Source organism: Vigna umbellata, chromosome 4 (genome assembly GCF_029865625.1).
Source record: "Vigna umbellata cultivar VRB3 chromosome 4, Vumbellata_1.0, whole genome shotgun sequence".
In the NCBI taxonomy this organism is placed as follows: domain Eukaryota; kingdom Viridiplantae; phylum Streptophyta; class Magnoliopsida; order Fabales; family Fabaceae; genus Vigna; species Vigna umbellata.
This window is the reverse complement of record NC_142168.1, coordinates 10,163,687-10,183,501: the sequence shown is the minus strand read 5'-3', so window position 1 is coordinate 10,183,501 and position 19,815 is coordinate 10,163,687. Positions and strand designations below refer to the sequence as shown.

The 19,815-nt window shown below is 35.0% G+C and overlaps 3 protein-coding genes and 1 pseudogene across 4 annotated transcripts; 3 read left to right on the top strand and 1 right to left on the bottom strand.

Annotated features, from left to right (window-relative positions):
• The first annotated feature begins 1,345 nt into the window (after positions 1–1,345).
• On the top strand, positions 1,346–8,659 carry AAR3 (defective in cullin neddylation protein (DUF298)). Of its 2 annotated transcripts, none has more exons than XM_047326611.2 (9): positions 1,346–1,512; positions 1,847–1,979; positions 3,353–3,404; positions 3,739–3,814; positions 3,928–4,010; positions 5,451–5,544; positions 5,725–5,770; positions 7,691–7,782; positions 8,145–8,659. In XM_047326611.2, the coding sequence occupies exons 1-9, from the start codon at positions 1,464–1,466 to the stop codon at positions 8,450–8,452; spliced, it is 933 nt and encodes a 310-aa protein (XP_047182567.1). In that variant the 5' UTR covers positions 1,346–1,463; the 3' UTR covers positions 8,453–8,659. The 2 variants fall into 2 exon arrangements, with proteins under 2 accessions (XP_047182567.1, XP_047182565.1); XM_047326609.2 differs by having other exon boundaries at positions 1,348–1,512; positions 5,448–5,544.
• Positions 8,660–10,362: 1,703 nt separating this feature from the next.
• LOC124848818 (protein DMP9 pseudogene) lies at positions 10,363–11,524 on the top strand (annotated as a pseudogene).
• A 961-nt stretch (positions 11,525–12,485) lies between these two features.
• LOC124848809 (granule-bound starch synthase 2, chloroplastic/amyloplastic-like) lies at positions 12,486–17,732 on the bottom strand. Its single transcript, XM_047326608.2, has 8 exons — positions 17,218–17,732; positions 15,865–16,348; positions 15,399–15,463; positions 15,161–15,238; positions 14,950–15,060; positions 14,654–14,698; positions 14,230–14,403; positions 12,486–13,722 (listed from the first exon to the last, which is right to left on the bottom strand). The coding sequence occupies exons 1-8, from the start codon at positions 17,464–17,466 to the stop codon at positions 12,766–12,768; spliced, it is 2,163 nt and encodes a 720-aa protein (XP_047182564.1). The 5' UTR covers positions 17,467–17,732; the 3' UTR covers positions 12,486–12,765.
• Positions 17,733–19,164: 1,432 nt separating this feature from the next.
• Positions 19,165–19,815, top strand: LOC124848817 (protein DMP9-like). The gene has a single exon (XM_047326621.2). The coding sequence runs from the start codon at positions 19,189–19,191 to the stop codon at positions 19,813–19,815; it is 627 nt and encodes a 208-aa protein (XP_047182577.2). The 5' UTR covers positions 19,165–19,188.

Here is a 19,815-nt window from a genome sequence, read left to right as displayed (position 1 = left end):
CAATCATGAATATTAACTTAAAATTGGCTACTAAAAAAATGTAATTAATATTAATTTAATTGATTTTTGAATGTCAAATAGAAATAGAGGGAGAAAATTAACCATTAAGGAAACATCACTTATACGTAGAACCTTCGCAAGAAATTTGTTTGACATTAAATCTAACTAAATGAAAAACAAAAACAAAAACTGAATCTAAACGAATGAGGAAAAGATAGTTTGTCAAATTTTTTATTTTTTATTTTTTATTTATTTTTTTAATGAAACACCTACTTATAAAAACTAGTTATAAATATTAATCGAGATCACGTAATAGAAATGAAGTATTAAATAAAAAAATCTTACTCTAATGCTCTTAGTCAATAAATTCACTGTCAGAAGTTACATAATACGATTTTTTTTTCTGTTATGTTTATTGGTTTGTTTAGGATTAACTCAGTGAAGACTAAATAATTTTGTTGTTGTTGTGTTTTTTTAACTGGATAACATCTCTAAACCCATAAAAACTTAAAATAAACTCAACAATAGCTACTAGTGCGTGTCATGAGATATAAAGAAATGTTAATTACGAATTGGATTTTAAAATGACTAAGCTATTAGGAATTGGAATCTTTCTACCTCCACACAATGTAATTACATTAATCTCTTAAACGGTAAAATTTTCATCGAATTTCCTTTCAAATTTTCTACAATAATTATTTAAGATTTTTTATCTTCAACATGATGTTTCGATAAAAGAAATGAATAAGGTTTTGTTGGGTTGGACTTCAACAAATGTTCTCCTCTTCTTCAACTCCATCAATCTCGACTAACTAATCCAATATGGTTTTCAGAGCTAAATTTGTAACATTTTAATTTAGGGCAAAATTTGCACAAGAAAAGTCAATGACCAAAATTGGTTAAATGTGATATAGTTAGGACAAAGATATCAATTTAGTTATAGATTTAAGGAAAATTTTAGATGGTGGTAAATACTAATAGCATAAGACTTAAATATTTATACTTATTTACACATGTATTCTTCAAATTAATAATCATTTTATTGTTGACGACACAATCAAATAATGTTTAGATAAAAATTAGTGAAAATAATAGATGTTTAGATCCCTGTCAGTTGAATGTAAGAGCATTAAATTAGTGTCAAAATATCAGCTCCCTAATAGTATTGTTGTACCAATATTTACTCTATTTTGCATCAAATAAAACATAAAGTTGGAGCAAAATTAAAACTTTTTAAAGTTATTTATATTTTAATAATTGTATTTTTGTAGCAATACTTCTTCAACTTTGTGTCAAATAAAAACAAAAAATATAAAACATTCGTTGGAGAAAAAATAAAACGAAAATTTGAAACTCCCTTGGGTTTGGAATACATTGGATTATTAAAGAACAACTCTCCTATCTGTGTCCCTCTCTTCTCTGCTCGCTGCTTGGTTCAAGAGCTTCGGAGGGCAAAGTTCACCATGGATGCCTCTCGGATCGACATCTTTGAGATTTACCGAAGATACTCTGGTAATCTCTCCCACTTTCCCTTTGCAATCACACGTAGCTGACACCAATTCCATTTTTGATTACACACCAAGTTTTGTTCTTGCTTCGTTTCTCGAAGATTTTGCGCTTATGGGTCACCGAAATTGAAATTTTTATTTTCCGGGTTTTGTGGTATTGCTTTGTTTAAGCACCATGGTATTGGTTTAGTTTTCTCTCCCTCCAATGAAAAAGAAAAGAACTAGAACAAGAATTCTTTAATTCTGATTTGTTTTTTATTTTGTTAATTATGATTGTGGTGATATATGTGTTTGATTCTTTATTCTTTATTATTATTTATTTGAGTATGGTTGTACAGACATAAAATCAGGACATGCATACATTGCTGGTGAAGAAGGGTACAGGCAAGACAGCGACCTTCATAAGGCTAAGGTCTCAAGGGAGGCGCTCACACAGCTCTCAAAGTTGGTGGAGTCTCGAGTTAGTACAGGGTCTGTGTTTCTTGGACATTTCATGTGATAATTTTGAAGCCAAGTAGTTTTTGCACTAATCGTAGCTGTCATTGTCATATAATGGAGTGGAGTAGTCCATCCCAATAATTCTACATCAAGATAGCATATAGCGGGATCATCACTTTTTTGAATCCTAAACCCTAAGCATAGATTTGTACAAAACATGTGTATGCTGAAATAAAATAGAAAAACATTTGAAGTTAAAGACATTCACAATGAATGAGCAAAATCTAGTGTTTGAGAACTAAATACACATGCCAATCGGTTGAGCACTATGTGAATCTGCTGGGTTTGTTGGGAATTTGCCAGGAGTCAACATGAGCTTATGGAATCTGTGAGAAAAGTTTAGGGTTTCAGTGGAGCGGGCTGGGAATGATCTTGGCATGATTTCAGTATGCAAATGATCTTAACAGGGTCTCCAAAACAAGTTAATGTATAGGGGAAGGGGCGAAATCCCAAGATTTCCCCCCTTAAAGTTGATTCTATTCGCAAATGGATGGAGTAGATTGAACTCAGAAAGAAACATTTTCCATCGGTAGTTTCTTATGGGACAATTGTACAATAAATTTTCATTATGATAATAAGTTAATGAATGTTAATATAGCTGCAGATCCTCTTCCATTTGTCTTGTAATTTCTTTAATAGTTTCAATTTCAAGTAGTGCATTTAAATGAAACACTTTGTAGTTTAATTAAGGAAAATTTTCCTTCTAGGAAACCATGAATGCTAAAGGGAAATTCCCTTCTCAATAATGAATGGAAATATGGTAATGAAAATATGTTAGTAATTAGCTTTTGCAGTTTTCATCTATGAAAAATTTATTAATATTGGGATCTTGTGTAAACAAACTGAGATTATAAACGAGGAATCTGAATGTTTAGATTGATACAGCTTAGAGAATTGCTCTCAAGCTAAATAAATGTTGAAAGTACTCATTCAGTTGTCTAGGTGATGCTGTTCAATATGATCAAATTAGATAAATGTTTAAATACATACATTTTTAGGTCTCTTTCTCTGATGATCATTGTTGTTGTATTAGTAAATCTCAGATTTTCTCCAATTTGTTGTTTATAGTATATTTGGAAAAATGTAGGCTTCAAACTTCAGCTTAAATCTGAATATTTTGGGTCATGTTTGGATTTTGTGTACATTTGCAATCTGCATTGAAGTTCTGCTTCTAAAGGAACAAATTTGTTTTTCCACTCTGCTGCCAATTTTCATTGTCATGTGTACTGAAGTTATTGCTGTATCATGTGTAGGTTAATTTTAATATAAATACTCTTGAAATTATTTGATTACACCATATGTCTGTTTCTTTTCTAACGAAATTGTTGACGTGTCATATTTTCCAGGGTATCAATTTTTGATGAAATTTCTGTGCTCTTGTGTCATCTGGGTTTGAGGGTGAGGTTTGATTGCTTTGACATTTTTTAATTATGCAATTTCAGATATTGCATTTCCTTTTTTTAATTATAAAGGAAGTGTGGTACCGCTACCATTTGTGGTAGTTGGATGCACAAAAGAAACCAAATTATAATATTAACATCAATTGCTGCTGTCACTGATACTACTGGAAAAAAAAATGAAAATTCAAGAGATTGTGCATTTTCTGTGCTATAAGGAGAGAGAAGGAGAAAAGATATAGATTTTTGCAAAAAATCTTGTACTCTTATTTATTTATTTTTATGTCTGATACATTTTTAATTTAAATAGGTGCTTCCTTTGTTTCTCTGTCTAGGTGGACTTTGCAGAATTCTCTCGGTTCTATGATTTTGTTTTCTTCATGTGTCGTGAAAATGGTCAAAAGAACATTAGTAAGCATCCAAGATTAATAATTTGAACATAATCTTCTTTATTCAATATAGTGGCTGGCAATATGCTATACTCACTTTATTTCCTTTAATTGTTAAACTTTGACAATTTGCAGCCATAAGCAGGGCGGTAACTGCATGGAAATTAGTTCTTGCTGGGCGGTTTTCATTGCTTCATCCGTGGTGTGATTTTGTTGAGGTACAATAATACTTAAGGACTGAGAAACTGTTTTGGGGTTTTCCTTAGTCATCAGGGCTGTGTTTGAGAAGAAAGCAAAATGCAAATTTCTTATGGGGAATACTGTTGTATTAGTAGAAGGATTGGAATTTCATAGATTAAGTAGTGTTCTCTGGGTACGGACAAGCTAGGAAGTGCAAATACTACGTGGGACATCAGCGCAGGGATACAGCATTCTAAAAGTTGTAGTATACAGCACTTTTAATGAAGTGTTGTCCTGTGCTAAAAGGTAGGTTGAATCAGCCACTCCAAAACCAAATCACCTTGATTTGGTAAGTTAAGCTGATGCTGCTGCAACACTGAAGTGGTGCGGATATTTAAAAACTAACAACAGTTTTTCATAATATAACAACAAACACCGCCAAAATAGTATAATGCCAATAGAGGGTGAGCTCTGGTGCAATGGAAAAGTTGTGCCTTGGTGACCCTCAATAGGTCACAGGTTTGAATTCGGAACAGTCTCTTTTGCATACACAAGGGTAAGATTGTATATAATAACCCTCATGACATTAGTTCTTTTTAAGTCATTGCAATTCTTTAAAAACTTTAGTATTCTGCATAATAGTACCAGAAGTCATAGTGATCCATCTCAGATTGCAGTGCATAGTAGCCAACCCTGAAATTGCTTTAGTGGGTAGTGAATAGTGAGATGATCACTGTTATGAAATTTCCGTATATAAATCAAATAATTTATTTTACTTGTATATAGATGCTAAAAGTAAAAATAATTACCCATAATTAATGGTGCATTCATAATGGATAAGTAAAAATCACAATTTTAAGACAAACACAGTAGTTAATCAAAGCAAGAGTTGAGTAATATAAAAGGGAGAGAGAAGTATATAAGAGGGAGCAAAATCCCAATATCACCCCTTCTCCAAAAAGGCACCAAACATTATTTGAAAGGTCCAGAAACAAATGTGATTTTATTGTCTGATGCAATAGTGATCGTGTTGACTGCAAATAGCAGCTGTGATTCATGGTGGTCCAGGCACGGCAATGAAATGTGACTCAGTATGGGGTTGCACTGAGCAGCCTGTAGCCGTGATGCTTTGCAGCGGTATAGAATGCAATTAACTACTCCGCTGGAAAACAGTAGAAAATATAAATAGAAAAAAGGCTAGGTAAACAATAAGGATGAAAGGGGCCAATTTTATGTTATAGGATAGGATTGGAGACTAGGGAATTAGACTTGGGCCCATGTTCCTTCACCTTGCGGATTAGGCCAGCTTAATATTATTAGCCCATTGTAATCTCAATGTATAAGCTCAGTTCATTTAGCCAGTGAGTTAAGTGGATTAGACCTGGTTCCCTGGGCCAATCCCATTTGTACAACCTAGTAGTACTGTGTTATTTTACTTTTCTTTTGTGGAAGCTGAACTATTACTTTCTATTCAGAAGAACCAACGATACAATATCTCTGAGGATACCTGGCAACAGGTTTTAGCTTTCAGCTGGTGTACCCGTGAAAATCTAGACGCCTATGATCCTGAAGGTACTGTTTTCTCGTCTCCATTTCTATAACTAGATGCAGATGTTAGTACCTGTATAACTCTCTCCATTTCATTTAATAAAGTAGTGGGATCAGTAAAAATAGTTTTCGTATCGTTTAACAATGAACTGAGTAGGGTGTTTGCTAACTGATGCAGTTTTCATTTTTATTTTATGTTTCCAGGTGCTTGGCCTGTTTTAATTGATGATTTTGTCGAGCATATGTACAGGTTTGGTTTCTTTACGTCCAAATAAAGCATCTTAATTTTTTATAAGGACTTTGATATAAATTTCACTGTTAGGTTTACAAAATTAGTATTAGTTTTTTATAGAGCTCAGTGGCATTGATTGGTCCATATAACCTCCTGAGATGCCAAATATTGGACTACTATTTTATGGGATATGGTTAATGTCAAATATGTTATACGGGTGAAATCAGGAGTGAGATGTTGGGTCAACTCATTTCATGAAGAGTTGACTGTAAGTTATCATATGTTGTCTTCATATTTTAAGATTATCTTTTGCATGTTATGGACATATTAGATAGTTTCTAAGGGTTTTGTAGGATGACCTTAACCAGGATATTTTGGCGTGTCATAGGATTAGTAAATAGGTTTGGGTCAGTTTAACAGGGTGCATGTACATTTTAGCTTACCAACCAACTCTTCCTTATGCAAAAGTTCAACCACCACCTAAATTAAAAGAATGGGACTGGGAAGGATCAAATATCTTCTTGGTCAAAGAGGTTCTGATATTATTTTATGATAGATTAAGCAAATTTTATTTTAAGATAGTTGATATTTTATTTTTAGATTTTATTTTTATTTTCGTAATATCGTGAGGATCACGGTTATTTAAAGCTTTTTAATTATTAATGAATACAAGACTCAATTTTAGGAAAATATCAGAGAGTCTGTATCATGGGATTTTCTTAACAAAAGAGGCTCTGATATTATGTGCTATTAAACACTCCTCAACTTTTATGCCTTTAGGTGTCAACTATTCGCATATGTCACTTTTTTCCTTATCAGCACGGCAGCGATATGCCAGCCCCCAATTTTCGCTGTTTGAATTTCACAATTTCTAGAATTCCTATTCCGCCTAGGACATATAAGATTCACTCAATCTAGGCAGAAAATTTTGCACAAGGTAAAATAATCAATAGAACTAAAGGTCAATTAAAGCTGATTTTTCTCAGCGGAATCTGTATAAACCATAATGTCAATACTTCCTTGACCTGAGTCATAATCAGATCACCTCCATGACCTAAACAACTCACTTTGTTCTATCTTTGTTCCTAACATCTTGATTTTGAAGAATAACATCATGAGCCTGAATTTTAAGCAATTGTAGAGATCTGGATTCTTAAAGTCACCAGTAAGTCCACCAGTATGACCAATTAAATACAATCTTCCAAACATTTTTGTAGAATCTGAAGGTTTCACAATGCCCATGCTTTAAGTTCAAAGGTTCTTTCATGAAGTGTTGTGTTTAGAGATGTAAAGGCAGTCATGAACCTTCAACTAGCAAGCAACTTTGTCTTTTAGAATAGTAGAGTCTTTGGCAGGAGACAGATTCAATTTCTAGAAAAATGGCACCACCTTTCAAGTATGGCATTTGAATTGTGATGGCATTTCTGAAGGCCAATCTTACCCTCCTTTTTCAGTTAACGTGATATAATCTTACCACTAACACTGAAATGATATAATTGTAGTGGACAATATTTGCTTCCTGTGATTGTGAAAGCGTTGATCTGAGCTTTTAAAAATTTTGGTGACATGCTTAAGTGGTTTGAATGACAGAATTTTCTAATATCCACAAGCTGACTCTGTATTCTGTTGTGCTTTTTTATGCAATGCAATTTTCACAGATGTAGTGCGGTGAAAGATATCCCATATTTATATAGGATAATCATTAGTTGTGAGTTCTGTAGATGCTGCTACAATGAGAATGAAATACATTGAATTAAACGACCTTGTTTTGAAATCTTGTTCTATTTCAATGACAGTCTACATTTTTGCTGGGTTTAATTTGCCTTACCCGTTCTAAAAACTTTGCTAAGAGCCAATTTAAGGCCGTGACTAATTTTATATACACTGGATTTTATTTTATCAACATCTCTGAACTTCATTCCGTTTATTGTCCTGCAGGATGCAAGGATCATATTATGATAATTCCAATTTCAATTGCAAGTGTGGTGATCCAGAATCTCAGTCATGTGTTTTGGAGGATTCCCTTCCTGGTCAGTTCCCTGATATAGGAATTCTAGTCTTACGCTTGTGATTCCCTTCTCAGTTTTCGTTTTAGAAACAGTTATTTAAAATGATTGTACACTACTTAGCAATCGAATTTTCATCCAAATTCTATTATCTTTTGAAATTTTTTCCAAAATAAGTGTTTTAATAACCTAAAAGTAAGAGGTGTTTTCTCATTGTTTTCTGTTTTCTTCAAGTGTTCTGTTCAAGTACACTAGGGACAAACTTTAAAAACAGAAATGTGCTCAAGATACAAACAAATTTAGGAAACAGAATTATTTTTGAAATCACTTAACGAAAAATTCCTCACTGTTCTATAAATCTGTACTTGGCTATGGTTTTCATACAGGGCTGAGTAATTTTTCTGGTGTAAAGAGGAAGTCATATGAAGACTTCAACAAAAACGATCATATGGATGTCAACAATATTGTTTTTTCAAATTGTAAAAAAAGTAGACCTAAGGATGCAGCAGATTTTGAGGACTATCCACCAGGGAATACAGCAGAGGAATTTATGGAAACTAGTACACAAAATAGCCCATTGTGTTCATCTGTGTCCGCATGTGCAGTTGAAAGGGTTCTGTCTAAGGGATTTGCTGGACTACTCTCAACTCGTTCCTATCTGCAGTTTAGTGGGGAGAGAAGGGCTTCGTTTTGATGAAGCACCCCCCTTATAGTTAGAGGTATAGAGCATTTTCTTTTGCTAGTTAATATTTGTTGATGTATTAGTTTTGAATGGGCTGCAATACACTATTCTAGTTGCCAATATTAATCGCATTGTAATCTGTAACATCATCCTGTTAAGTGTTAAATAACTGTCCATTACATTTGATAGAATCAATAAAAGTGTTGTGTTTTGTTTGTATGTGATCTTTCTTTCTTTGTATATTTCTGGAATTAATTGATGTTAAAATTCTTAATTAAATGTGATTCCGTAGTATGATTAACAGCTATCTCTACCTGCAATGCATTGCAATGTGAAATAGCAATCTAAAAGGCACTAACAATAGTGCTAAATCATGAAAAAAGGGTATCGAATTCAGAACACAGTTATGGAATTTAATTAATGGGATTATTGGGGTGAAATATGGTTATCAAACTCTCGAGTTAACTTGTTAACTCGGACGAGTTTACGTTTCCAGACATGGCTTCCGAGTTAACATGGAAGTGAACTCGTTTTCTGCGTAAACTCGGTATGTGAAATCGGTAGAACCGTTAGAATCGCGAGTTTGGAACGATTCTGTGAGCTCGAAAGGGAAAAAAAATAAAAAACGATGTCGTTTGGGGTTTAGGGTTTCATGACCTAATTGTCACTATTTCTCGTGCCCCTTTGTCTCTCTCCATGGCCATCGCCATCTCCTCGCCTCCTTCATGTCGTCGTCGTCCCGTGCGCTTGATTACACTCTGTTCACACTTTATTTGCGCTCCATTCGTGGTTGTCGTCATGTCTGTTTCCCCCTCGCCGACGTGCCTACCATCACGCTCATCGCCACGCCTACTGTCACGCTTGCTGGTGTGCATACTAGTCTCACCTCCTTCCCATTGCAATAAAACCTAAGTCGTCTGTCACTGCTACAGTTCTTTTTTTATTATATATTTAATGAAATACATTAAAATTAATGACAATAATTTAAGTATTTAAGTTTTACAATATTTGTTTTTATGAACAATATATCTATAAATTTTATATAATTTTGTAAATTTATTTGAATTAAGATATTATTTATAAATTTTTTTTCATTTGAAGTAAACTCTTCCGAGTTTATTCGACTCTCATAAATTTATGTATACTCTCAAGTTTGATAACCTTGGAGTGAAATGCTAACTATTTTTGTTATTTGATTGGATGAGAAATTATTTGAACCGATTTAGTTGTTACTATTTATATACTTCATAATTTCTAAATTATGACTAGTTAAATTCTTTTAATACTTAATCATTTAAGTCAATATTGGATTTATTACTATAATAACTGGGGAAACGATTGTACCCATTTAGATAAGATTATGAATATCAAATTTCGACGTACAATTATATTGTGTTGTTATAAAGTCTGAAAGCATCTAACTACAGTGAAAAGTCTAAGCTATTTAAGTATTCAATAACTTCAATAAATTTTTTTTCTCTAATGGCGTAACTCTTTAAAATAATTTCTATAATTTTCTCACATATTTTAAAGAATTATCAAGAATGATTTTTTTTTTTGTAGAATTTGATTTTATATAAGGATTGATATATCATAATTAATCTTTAAATCATATTATAGAATGTTGTGGCTCCTCACTGCAAAGAAAACGTGGTTTATGTCTACCCGATAACAAAGCCTTTTGAGGCGAGGATTCCACAGACCCTTAACTAGAATGGACATAGTTTGGTGAAGCAATAATTACATTTTGGTTTTTAACTGCATTGTCACCCCTGCTGGAAGCATTCTGGGGACTTGCTTTATTTGTGAAAGATTTCTTAGCGACTTCGTACGACGTATTGATCCAAGAATGTTCTCACTCTTTTCGGAACAAATCAGTTCCTTTATTTCCACAACCTATAAATGGACAACAGAAAACCATATGCATATTGCTGGTTTAAGAAAGCACCAAAGAGATCAAACAGGTTATGATAAAATAGAATATCTTTTTTAATTCATTGATCTTCAGTTCCATCATTTGCAAATTGTAGTTAAAGAAACCGTTTAAAGACAAAAAACCGCCGAAAACCGTCAGAAAATTTTAAACGGTTAAAACCCCAAATTCATCATTTTGTTTTGATTTCATGATTTGTTTCTCTTTGGCTAGAATGGATGAAAGAGAACCAGAAATGGGCATAAAAGTGTACAATGCAACTCCACCAGCAGGGGAAGGAGGAACAAACAAGAACAAGCGTCGTGCATTGATGGCAAAGGGTGTTCAGAAAACGCTATCCAAAACTTCTCTCCTCGGAAACTTCCTTCCCACGGGCACTCTCCTCACCTTCGAGATGGTGCTGCCTTCAATCTACAAGAACGGAGAGTGCAGCCACGTGCAGACCCTCATGATCAACTTCCTCCTCGCTGTCTGCGCCCTCTCATGCTTCTTCTTCCACTTCACCGACAGTTTCCACGGTCCTGACGGAACCCTCTACTATGGCTTCGTCACCACGCGCGGCCTCTCCGTCTTCAAGCCTTCTCTCCCCGCCGTGCCTGTGCCTCGCGACGACAAGTTCAAGGTGGGGTTCACCGACTTCGTCCACGCCGTCATGTCCGTGATGATCTTCGTGGCCATTTCCGTTTCCGATCACAGGGTCACCAACTGTCTGTTCCCTGGGCGCGAGAAGGAGTTGGAGCAGGTTAGGGAGAGTTTTCCTCTCTTGGTCGGACTCCTCTGCAGTGGCCTGTTCCTCGTCTTTCCCACTTCCAGACATGGAATTGGTTGCATGTCTGCCTAGTTGCATGTCTGCCTAGTTCCTTCCGTTCCTTTCTTTAAGATATTGTCTTTTCTGTTTCATCAATAAATATTAGGGTTCTAATGTATATATCATGTATGATTCTCTTCATAATATATGATGTATGATTCTCTTCGTAACTGACATTCTCAACAGTGTGTGTTCTCTATTTTTTTCTGTACATTAACAAAACTGGGATGCTCACACAGCTCTCAAAGTTGGTGGAGTCTCGAGTTAGTACAGGGTCTGTGTTTCTTTGAGATTTCATGTGATAATTTTGAAGCCAAGTAGTTTTTGCACTAATCGCAGCAGTCATTGTCATATAATGGAGTGGAGTAGTCCATCCCGAAAATTCTACATCAAGATAGCATATAGCGGGATGATTACTTATTTGAATCCTAAACCCTACGCATAGATTTGTTCAAAACATGTGTATGCTGAAATAAAATAGAAAAACATTTGAATTTAAAGACATGCACAAATGAATGATCAAAATCTAGTGTTTGAGATGCCGATCGGCTGAGCACTATGTGAATCTGCTGGGTTTGTTGGGAATTTGCCAGGTTAAAACGGACTTTATTTCTGCTAATGTAATAGTAGCCAAAGTGGCACAAATGGCTGCGGTTAATATTGCTCTTGGTGTGACAGGAACTGTGAAATGATGAGCTTCTGTGGAGCAGCTGCTAGCTGTGTCATGAAGCTGTTACAGTGCCACTAAACACATGATTGAAAACTCTGGCTCTAATATAATTTGTTTTGCTGCTTATTCTTTTTGGTTCATGTCAGGATCCTTATTATTCTGCGGTTAGCATCTTGGATTATTGATTTTAGTTTGTTGATTTCACAGTATCGTTAAAGTAGGCCATTAGTGTACACCAATTTTATGTTGATTCTATTCACAAATGGTCGGAGTATTGAACTCAGAAAGAAACATTTTCCGAGGGTAGTTTCTTATGAGACAATTGTACAATAAATTTGCATTATGATAAGTTAATGAATGTGGATATCGCTGCAGATCCTCTTCCATTTGTCTTGTACTTTCTTTAATAGTTTCAATTTCATGTAGTGCATTTAAATGAAACACTTTGTAGTTTAATTAAGGAAAATTTTCCTTCTAGGAAACCATGAATGCTAAAGGGAAATTCCCTTCTCAATAATGAATGGAAATATGGTAATGAAAATATGTTAGTAATTAGCTTTTGCAGTTTTCATCTATGAAAAAATTATTAATTTGGGATCTTGTGTAAACAAACTGAGATTCTAAACGAGGAATCTGAGAAATCAAGCTAAAACCGTATCATAGAAAGTCAGATTTGCATACTATAATTAGTACATCTGAGCTTCTGAACACTTGCAATCTACAACATTAAAGTTACACAATCCTTATAGCGCCAAAATTTCTTTCCAATCCCCATCATAAACCCTCTAACTATAACCTGTAGAATTTAAACAGCTTGCACGGTTATTTTCCCTCGTACAACAATTAGTACAATGAAACTATTCAACATGAATTAGCTCCAAAAGTTTGCTTTGATGGAAATAAATGCAAAATGTTCACCATTGGTATTTGGCTGCAAGAAGCACCTCCTCATACTGCAGAGCAGCATTGTCCCAACTTAGATCTTGTGTCATTCCTCTCCTTTGGAGGCCTTCCCAGCTCTTCTTATACTCCCTATAGGTCCATAGGCAGTTCCCTAATGCATTTGATAACTTACCTGAATCAGCACTTTCAAATGTCCACCCAAGGCCAGACTCACTGAAAGGATCAAAAGGCTGCACTGTGTCTCTCAGTCCACCAACAGCATGTACAACAGGAACTGTTCCATAGTTCATGGCATAGAGTTGGTTCAATCCACATGGCTCAAACCTTGATGGCATGAGCAATATGTCTGCGCCTGCAGTTATCCTGTGAGCCATCTTCACTGAAAAGCCAACCCACCCCCTTATCTTGTCATTGTGTTGGCTTTCAAATTGCCTAAGCATGTGTTCTAGATCAGGCCTTCCAGAGCCTAACATGACTAATTGCACATCCTGACTCATCAACCAAGGAATTGCTTCAGCTATGATATCAACTCCTTTCTGTGGATCCAACCTTCCAATGAAGCCAATTAGTGGGACATCCTCACGTATAGGCAAACCAAGCTCCTTTTGCAATGCTGTTTTACATTGCCGTTTGCCACTAGAAAGTGTCTCAAGGGAGTAGTTAGTGTAGCCATCTGATTTCAAGTGAACATCAAACAGAGGGTTCCAATCTTTGTTGTCAATTCCATTCACAATGCCCCTCAATTTCCAATCATTCTCGTTTATGATCCCATGCAAGCCCCAACCACCTTCAGAAGTTTTCAGCTCCCTTGCATACCCATGACTAACAGTGACAACACGGTCTGCTGTCTTTAAACCAGCGGCAAAGATGTTGAAATGGTCACCTCCAATGGGGTCATATAATTTGAAAAGGTCCATGTGGTGTTCAGGTAAATCCACAAAGAAAAAATCATCAACAGGCCCCCTACCCTGTAATAGAAATTTGTTTCAATGTTCTTTCTCAATATAGGAAACAGTGCAGTTTAGACTAATTAAGTAAATGAAAACAGCTTTAGTGATCTGCATGCCCCCCACTTTAGGTAGTTTCTTTTTTAGAGGTATAAGTTCGATTTCTGATATAGGTGGTTGGTAATTTAGTAACTCAAACACATCGGTTGAGTAAAGCATTTTTCTTGATTTGTTACTTTCATTTGCTTTCTGAAAAGACATATGAATATTTTACATCAGAATTGACTGAACTTTTTTACATCATTATCTTCAAAGGGTTTATAAAAGCTACTGTGGTACTAGATTCTTCTATCACTCTGGTTACTGTGATTAATGATAATCATAAAATACATTTATTTCCCATCCAAATAGACTAGCCGACCATATTCATGGTTAAAACACGAAAAATGTATCCATCAGCTCCTTAACATGCTCCACAAAAACAATGAATTAAAAATATTAAAATGGTTTTCTAGATTCAGATGGAACCTGATGAGCTATGTTATGAATCACTAGAATTGATCTTGTATACTTCATCAAACCCTGCTCACGATAATACGCCTTCAGATACACAGGCAGCAATGCAGTATGCCAATCATTTGCTATGAAGGCTAAATTTCCATCTCCATAGCAAACACCTCCACATGGAACGTGCCATGGAACCTGCAATTGTTAAATTCGTTTTGTCTCATTGCAGGTATGCAGAAATAAGGATTTAAAATAAAACTTTACAGTTCATAAAAGCATAGCAATCGTGTTAGCCACATATGTCCATATATATATATATATATATATATATTGTTTCAGCATAACAAAACAGCAAATGCAATCTGCTAAACAGCTCTTGAAATGTTATAGCTGAGTTTTCCATTTCCGGATTCAGTCACTTCAGAAATCAAATTAGTTTACGTACCTCAACTGCTGCCTTGCAAAACAGCACCATACGTTTTAGAATATCCTGTACCATAAAGGACAACATGAGTCAAATAGCTCAGAAATAATACAAACATAACATTACAGCATTTTGTTTAGACCTTGCAAATCATCTAACTAATGGTGGAAAACAATAGCTTACAAAATCAGAAGGCTACTTTTCTTTACCCATCTTTTCTCTTTTTAGCGCCTTGAGAAAGTGATGGATAATGTTATACGATAAACACTGATGATACATAACAATAGCCCTTAACTTAACAAATAATAGACTATTACCAATCGGCTTCCCCCATATATGTTACGTTCTAGATGATGAAAAAGTGGATTGTCAATGAAAACGAAATCTACACCATCGATGTAGGCTTGGAAATATCTTACTTCCGCCTCCTGTAAAATAATAATTGGAAAGGTTACAGCACTCTTAAAATATTATCAACTTAATAGATTCAAAGAATTTAATTAGTCACTAATAAAGTATACTGCATACATGACCATCTACTTTGTACCATTTTCGCACCCCTGTATCTTGGGCTTCCGCATAATTACCATAGCGAGGTGCCACAACCTATACAGGAGAGAAAGAAAAGAGAAAATTGATATACTATTACCAAGGAAAATATTTTGTGAAGTTCATGTTGATCATCCCTTAGCAAGCAGCAAATTTGAATAGTGTGATTCTTTCCCTAGAATGTGAGACTGAATTCATTAAAAAATTAGCATTTTACCATAACTCTATGTCCACGTTTGGCCAAAGCCTTTGGCAAGGAACCAACTACATCACCAAGCCCACCTATTAAAATTAGCATAGGGATATAAGTCTTTATATTACATAAAAATGAAAATGACAAGCATTGAAAGGCAATAAATAGTTTGGCAAAGAGATGAAGATAGAAAGAGCTCAATGGATCTTCTCATGGAAGTAATTAAAAACCTATGTACAGGTATAACAAAAGTGTTCCCAATTATTTTTTAATCTTTTGTCATTTATTCATGTTTTTAAACAACCCTGAAAACATTTAATGCATGCATTGGATCACACATAACCAGTTTTACGTTGTTAGATTAAGACAAACTAAGTTGTTGTGAGTATTATAGTGTGTCTCTCCAATTCTCAATAGTGCCTAACTTACCTTGTAATAGGACAGATAATCAACATGAATTTAACAAGGAAACAGCAGATCAAGTTATTACCTGTTTTTGACCAGGGAGCACATTCTGCTGCGACCAATATGACATTCATGACATTGATCCCTGCCAAAGGTTGGGGTGTTTCTGTTTCACCTTCACTCTCAATAGGGGTAGTAGATTCACTCGTACCTTCCTGATTCTCAACCTCTAGACTCAAATTTTCAGTACCATTTGCAAAGAAGGCCGAGAGAGTATCAGGCCTATTAGTCTCATGTGTCTTGTCTTTCAGCTTTTCATTTAAATATATGGCAGAGGAAGCCTTTTCAGGTGAGAATTCCACAGACCCTTCACTAGGATGGACATAGTTTGGTGAAGCAATAATTCCATTTTGGTTTTTAACTGTATTGTCACCCCTGGTGGAAGCATTCTGTGGACTTGGTTTATTTGTGAAAGATTTGTTGGCGAGTTCATAAGACGTCCTGTTCAATTCTGATCCAAGAATGTTCTCACTCTTTTCGGAAGAAACCAGTTTCTTTATTTCCGCAACCTACAAATGCCAAGAGAAAACCATATGCATGCATGGAATAACTTGCTGGTTTAAGAAAGCACCAAAGAAATCAACAGATTATGATGAAACAGAATATATTTGTTAGTTGATTGATCTTCAGTTCCATTATTTGTAAACTGTAGTAAACGAAACACCTTTAAGGGGGGTGTCTTAGATAGATAGTACATAATTGTGATAAAATATAAATTTTAGCTGTTACATATTAAGTTATTATTTTATTTTGTTCTCTCAAAGCATACTCTTCCCATCTTTGTAAGAAAGTTAAATCCAATTACAGAATAAATTATAAAATAGTGAGATATTTTCTTTTTTGCTTGGTGGCTTTAATGAATTCCACAATGCAGATTAATTTTAAAACTGTAACTAATTCAAAATATCAAATGTCTCATTCATAAATTATAATATAGTTAATAAAGATGGTCACATTCATTAATAATGCATATAAAACTAAATATATATTTTAGAAATGTATAAATATGAATTATTTTTATTTTCATTACCTTCTAATTCAGGGGCCTAAATTTCTTCTTCCACCGTTGTAAAATGTAAAGTAATAGCAGTTTAAAATAATCAAGACAACATAAATTATTATAATTCAACATTGAACCAATTTAACAGCAAATTGTTCAGTAGTATTATTTGCTGCTAATGATCCAAGTATAAGTAGAAAAGACAAAGTTAACTGTATAAGATGAAAAATCTATCAAATCATTGTCTTAAACTTTTGATTAAAAGTGATGTCAAATCCGTAAGACTCAATTCATATACTCATATATAACCTCTTCAAACACCTTTATATGATAAAACCCATCTTTATTATGGAATATATAAAGGAGACAAATTAATACCTGTTGAAGGAGATCCTTTTGCAAAGCTAGCACCTTATTTTTCTTTTCATTGATGCCCACAACTTCTTCTGCGCCATCTTTATCCTCATCTGTCCCAAAACTGCTGCCACCTGTTGCCCTTATGCGCATACTGATTCCCAAGCTTTGCGAATGCTCAAATACGACACCGTTCTTCTGTGGAAATCTGAGACAAGGGTTTCCTCTGCTGTGAAGCAGAATCAAAGCTTGAGCACTTATTGATGACGCCATGAGAAGCTACGAATAACAACAAGGCTAATTGGTTTCACAAACTTAGCAGAGATGATAAGGATTTTGTAGTTGAAGGATTAGAAGGTGTAGAAAGAGCTAAACTGTGAAACTTGAACTGAATGAGTACATCTGTCAAAAACAAAGGCCAATTAATTAAACCTACATTTATACATTTATAAGTAACAGAGAAATTGGGAGGAAGAAAATCCACTAGGTGGGTCCCACAGAAATTGAAAGCATGGAGGAATTTGAGGTTGGAAATAACAGATGATTTTGGAGCAGAAATGGGAAGGAAGAACATTTTTGGTGTGAGAATTTCATGGTCACAGATAATTCATGAATTTAAAATGTGGAGTTTTTGTGGGACCAATAGTGATGGTCTTTCGTTTTTGAAGGTTGTTTATTTTTCTTTTTTTTCTTCTTTCCGATCGAATAATCTGATCTTATAGTTTTTTTAATTTTTTTAAATTGTTATTAATGAAAGCTAAAAGTTTATTTTGGGGATTAAAAATCATAAAATAAATGAAATTAATAGAATTCATAAAATTATTTTTTATAAAAAAAAGTTAGAAGTTTGATTATTTCTGTAGGAGAAGAACGGTGAATATTAATTATAAAATATGAGTATATACTTCTTTAAAAAAATAAAGGAATTTGAAAATCATGTGAGCATGCTCTGCAATACAGTAAAGTAGAATTAATAACATGGAGAAACAATAAGGATCAAGATGACACCAAATCATCATCATCATCATCATACCACCAAAAGGTAACACCAAATCATTAACCATCCTTTTCTAACATGGTGAACAGGCAGAACAATAATATATATGCTCACATTAGTAGGGAAGCATTCTGAACTGTAACCAACTTGCCAATGAAAATAACAACTAGAAACAAATCATAACCCAGGAAAAGGAGCATAGTTTTTTTTTTTTAATTTTGTTATTAAAGGTTAATTGTTTTTGTTAATCAAAACTATCAATGCATGGATAATTTTGGAAGAAATTACTCCTTCACGATACAATCAATTCTTATACCCAACAGTCTAGCGTACCAAGCCTTTGGCAACATCAAATGAAAAACTAGTCAAAAAAATAATATATCATCTTTGAAAATAACCTACCTCAACAATTATTTGAGCTTAAATAGGGTTATTTAGCATCTTTTGATCTCTTAGATAAATAAATTTTAAGTTTAAATTAATCTCAGAAATTGATTTTTAAGATGAGATTTTGACGATGATTACAATGATGATGTTGTCGCCTCCATCCTTCACCATCTTCAATTTCACCTTTCATAAAGTAGATAATCTTCCGTCGCTTTGCCCCTTGCATAGTAACACCTTGACGTGTCTCTTATGATCGATTGGTCGGCGACCAATGTTTGTCACACCCTTGACGTGTCTCCTATGACTACCATGATGGACATGATAAAATAGATTGCTACCGCAAACAAGGAAGAATTTGCCTTGGTCAAAATGTTTGACTCCATAATTCATTGAGAACTGACGCATGATATTAAAAAAAAAATTTTGACGTGAATCTATTATGAGTGTAGTGGCAGTTGCCGTAAAGAAAAAAAACCATAAACCGCCAAAAAACCGTCGGAAATTTTGAAACTGTTAAAAGTGTGAGAATTGCAAGGCAGAATGTATAAAGGTCCAACCCCAAATTCATCATTCTTGTTTTGATTGCATGTTTTATTTTGTCTTTGGTTAGAATGGATGAAAGGGAAGAAGAAATGGGCATAAAAGTGTACAATGCAACTCCACCAGCAGGGGAAGGAGGAACAAACAAGAACAAGCGTCGTGCATTGATGGCAAAGGGTGTTCAGAAAACGCTATCCAAAACTTCTCTCCTCGGAAACTTCCTTCCCACGGGCACTCTCCTCACCTTCGAGATGGTGCTGCCTTCAATCTACAAGAACGGAGAGTGCAGCCACGTGCAGACCCTCATGATCAACTTCCTCCTCGCTGTCTGCGCCCTCTCATGCTTCTTCTTCCACTTCACCGACAGTTTCCACGGTCCTGACGGAACCCTCTACTATGGCTTCGTCACCACGCGCGGTCTCTCCGTCTTCAAGCCTTCTCTCCCCGCCGTGCCTGTGCCTCGCGACGACAAGTTCAAGGTGGGGTTCACCGACTTCGTCCACGCCGTCATGTCCGTGATGATCTTCGTGGCCATTTCCGTTTCCGATCACAGGGTCACCAACTGTCTGTTCCCTGGGCGCGAGAAGGACTTGGAGCAGGTTAGGGAGAGTTTTCCTCTCTTGGTCGGACTCCTCTGCAGTGGCCTGTTCCTCATCTTTCCCACTTCCAGACATGGAATTGGTTGCATGTCTGCCTAG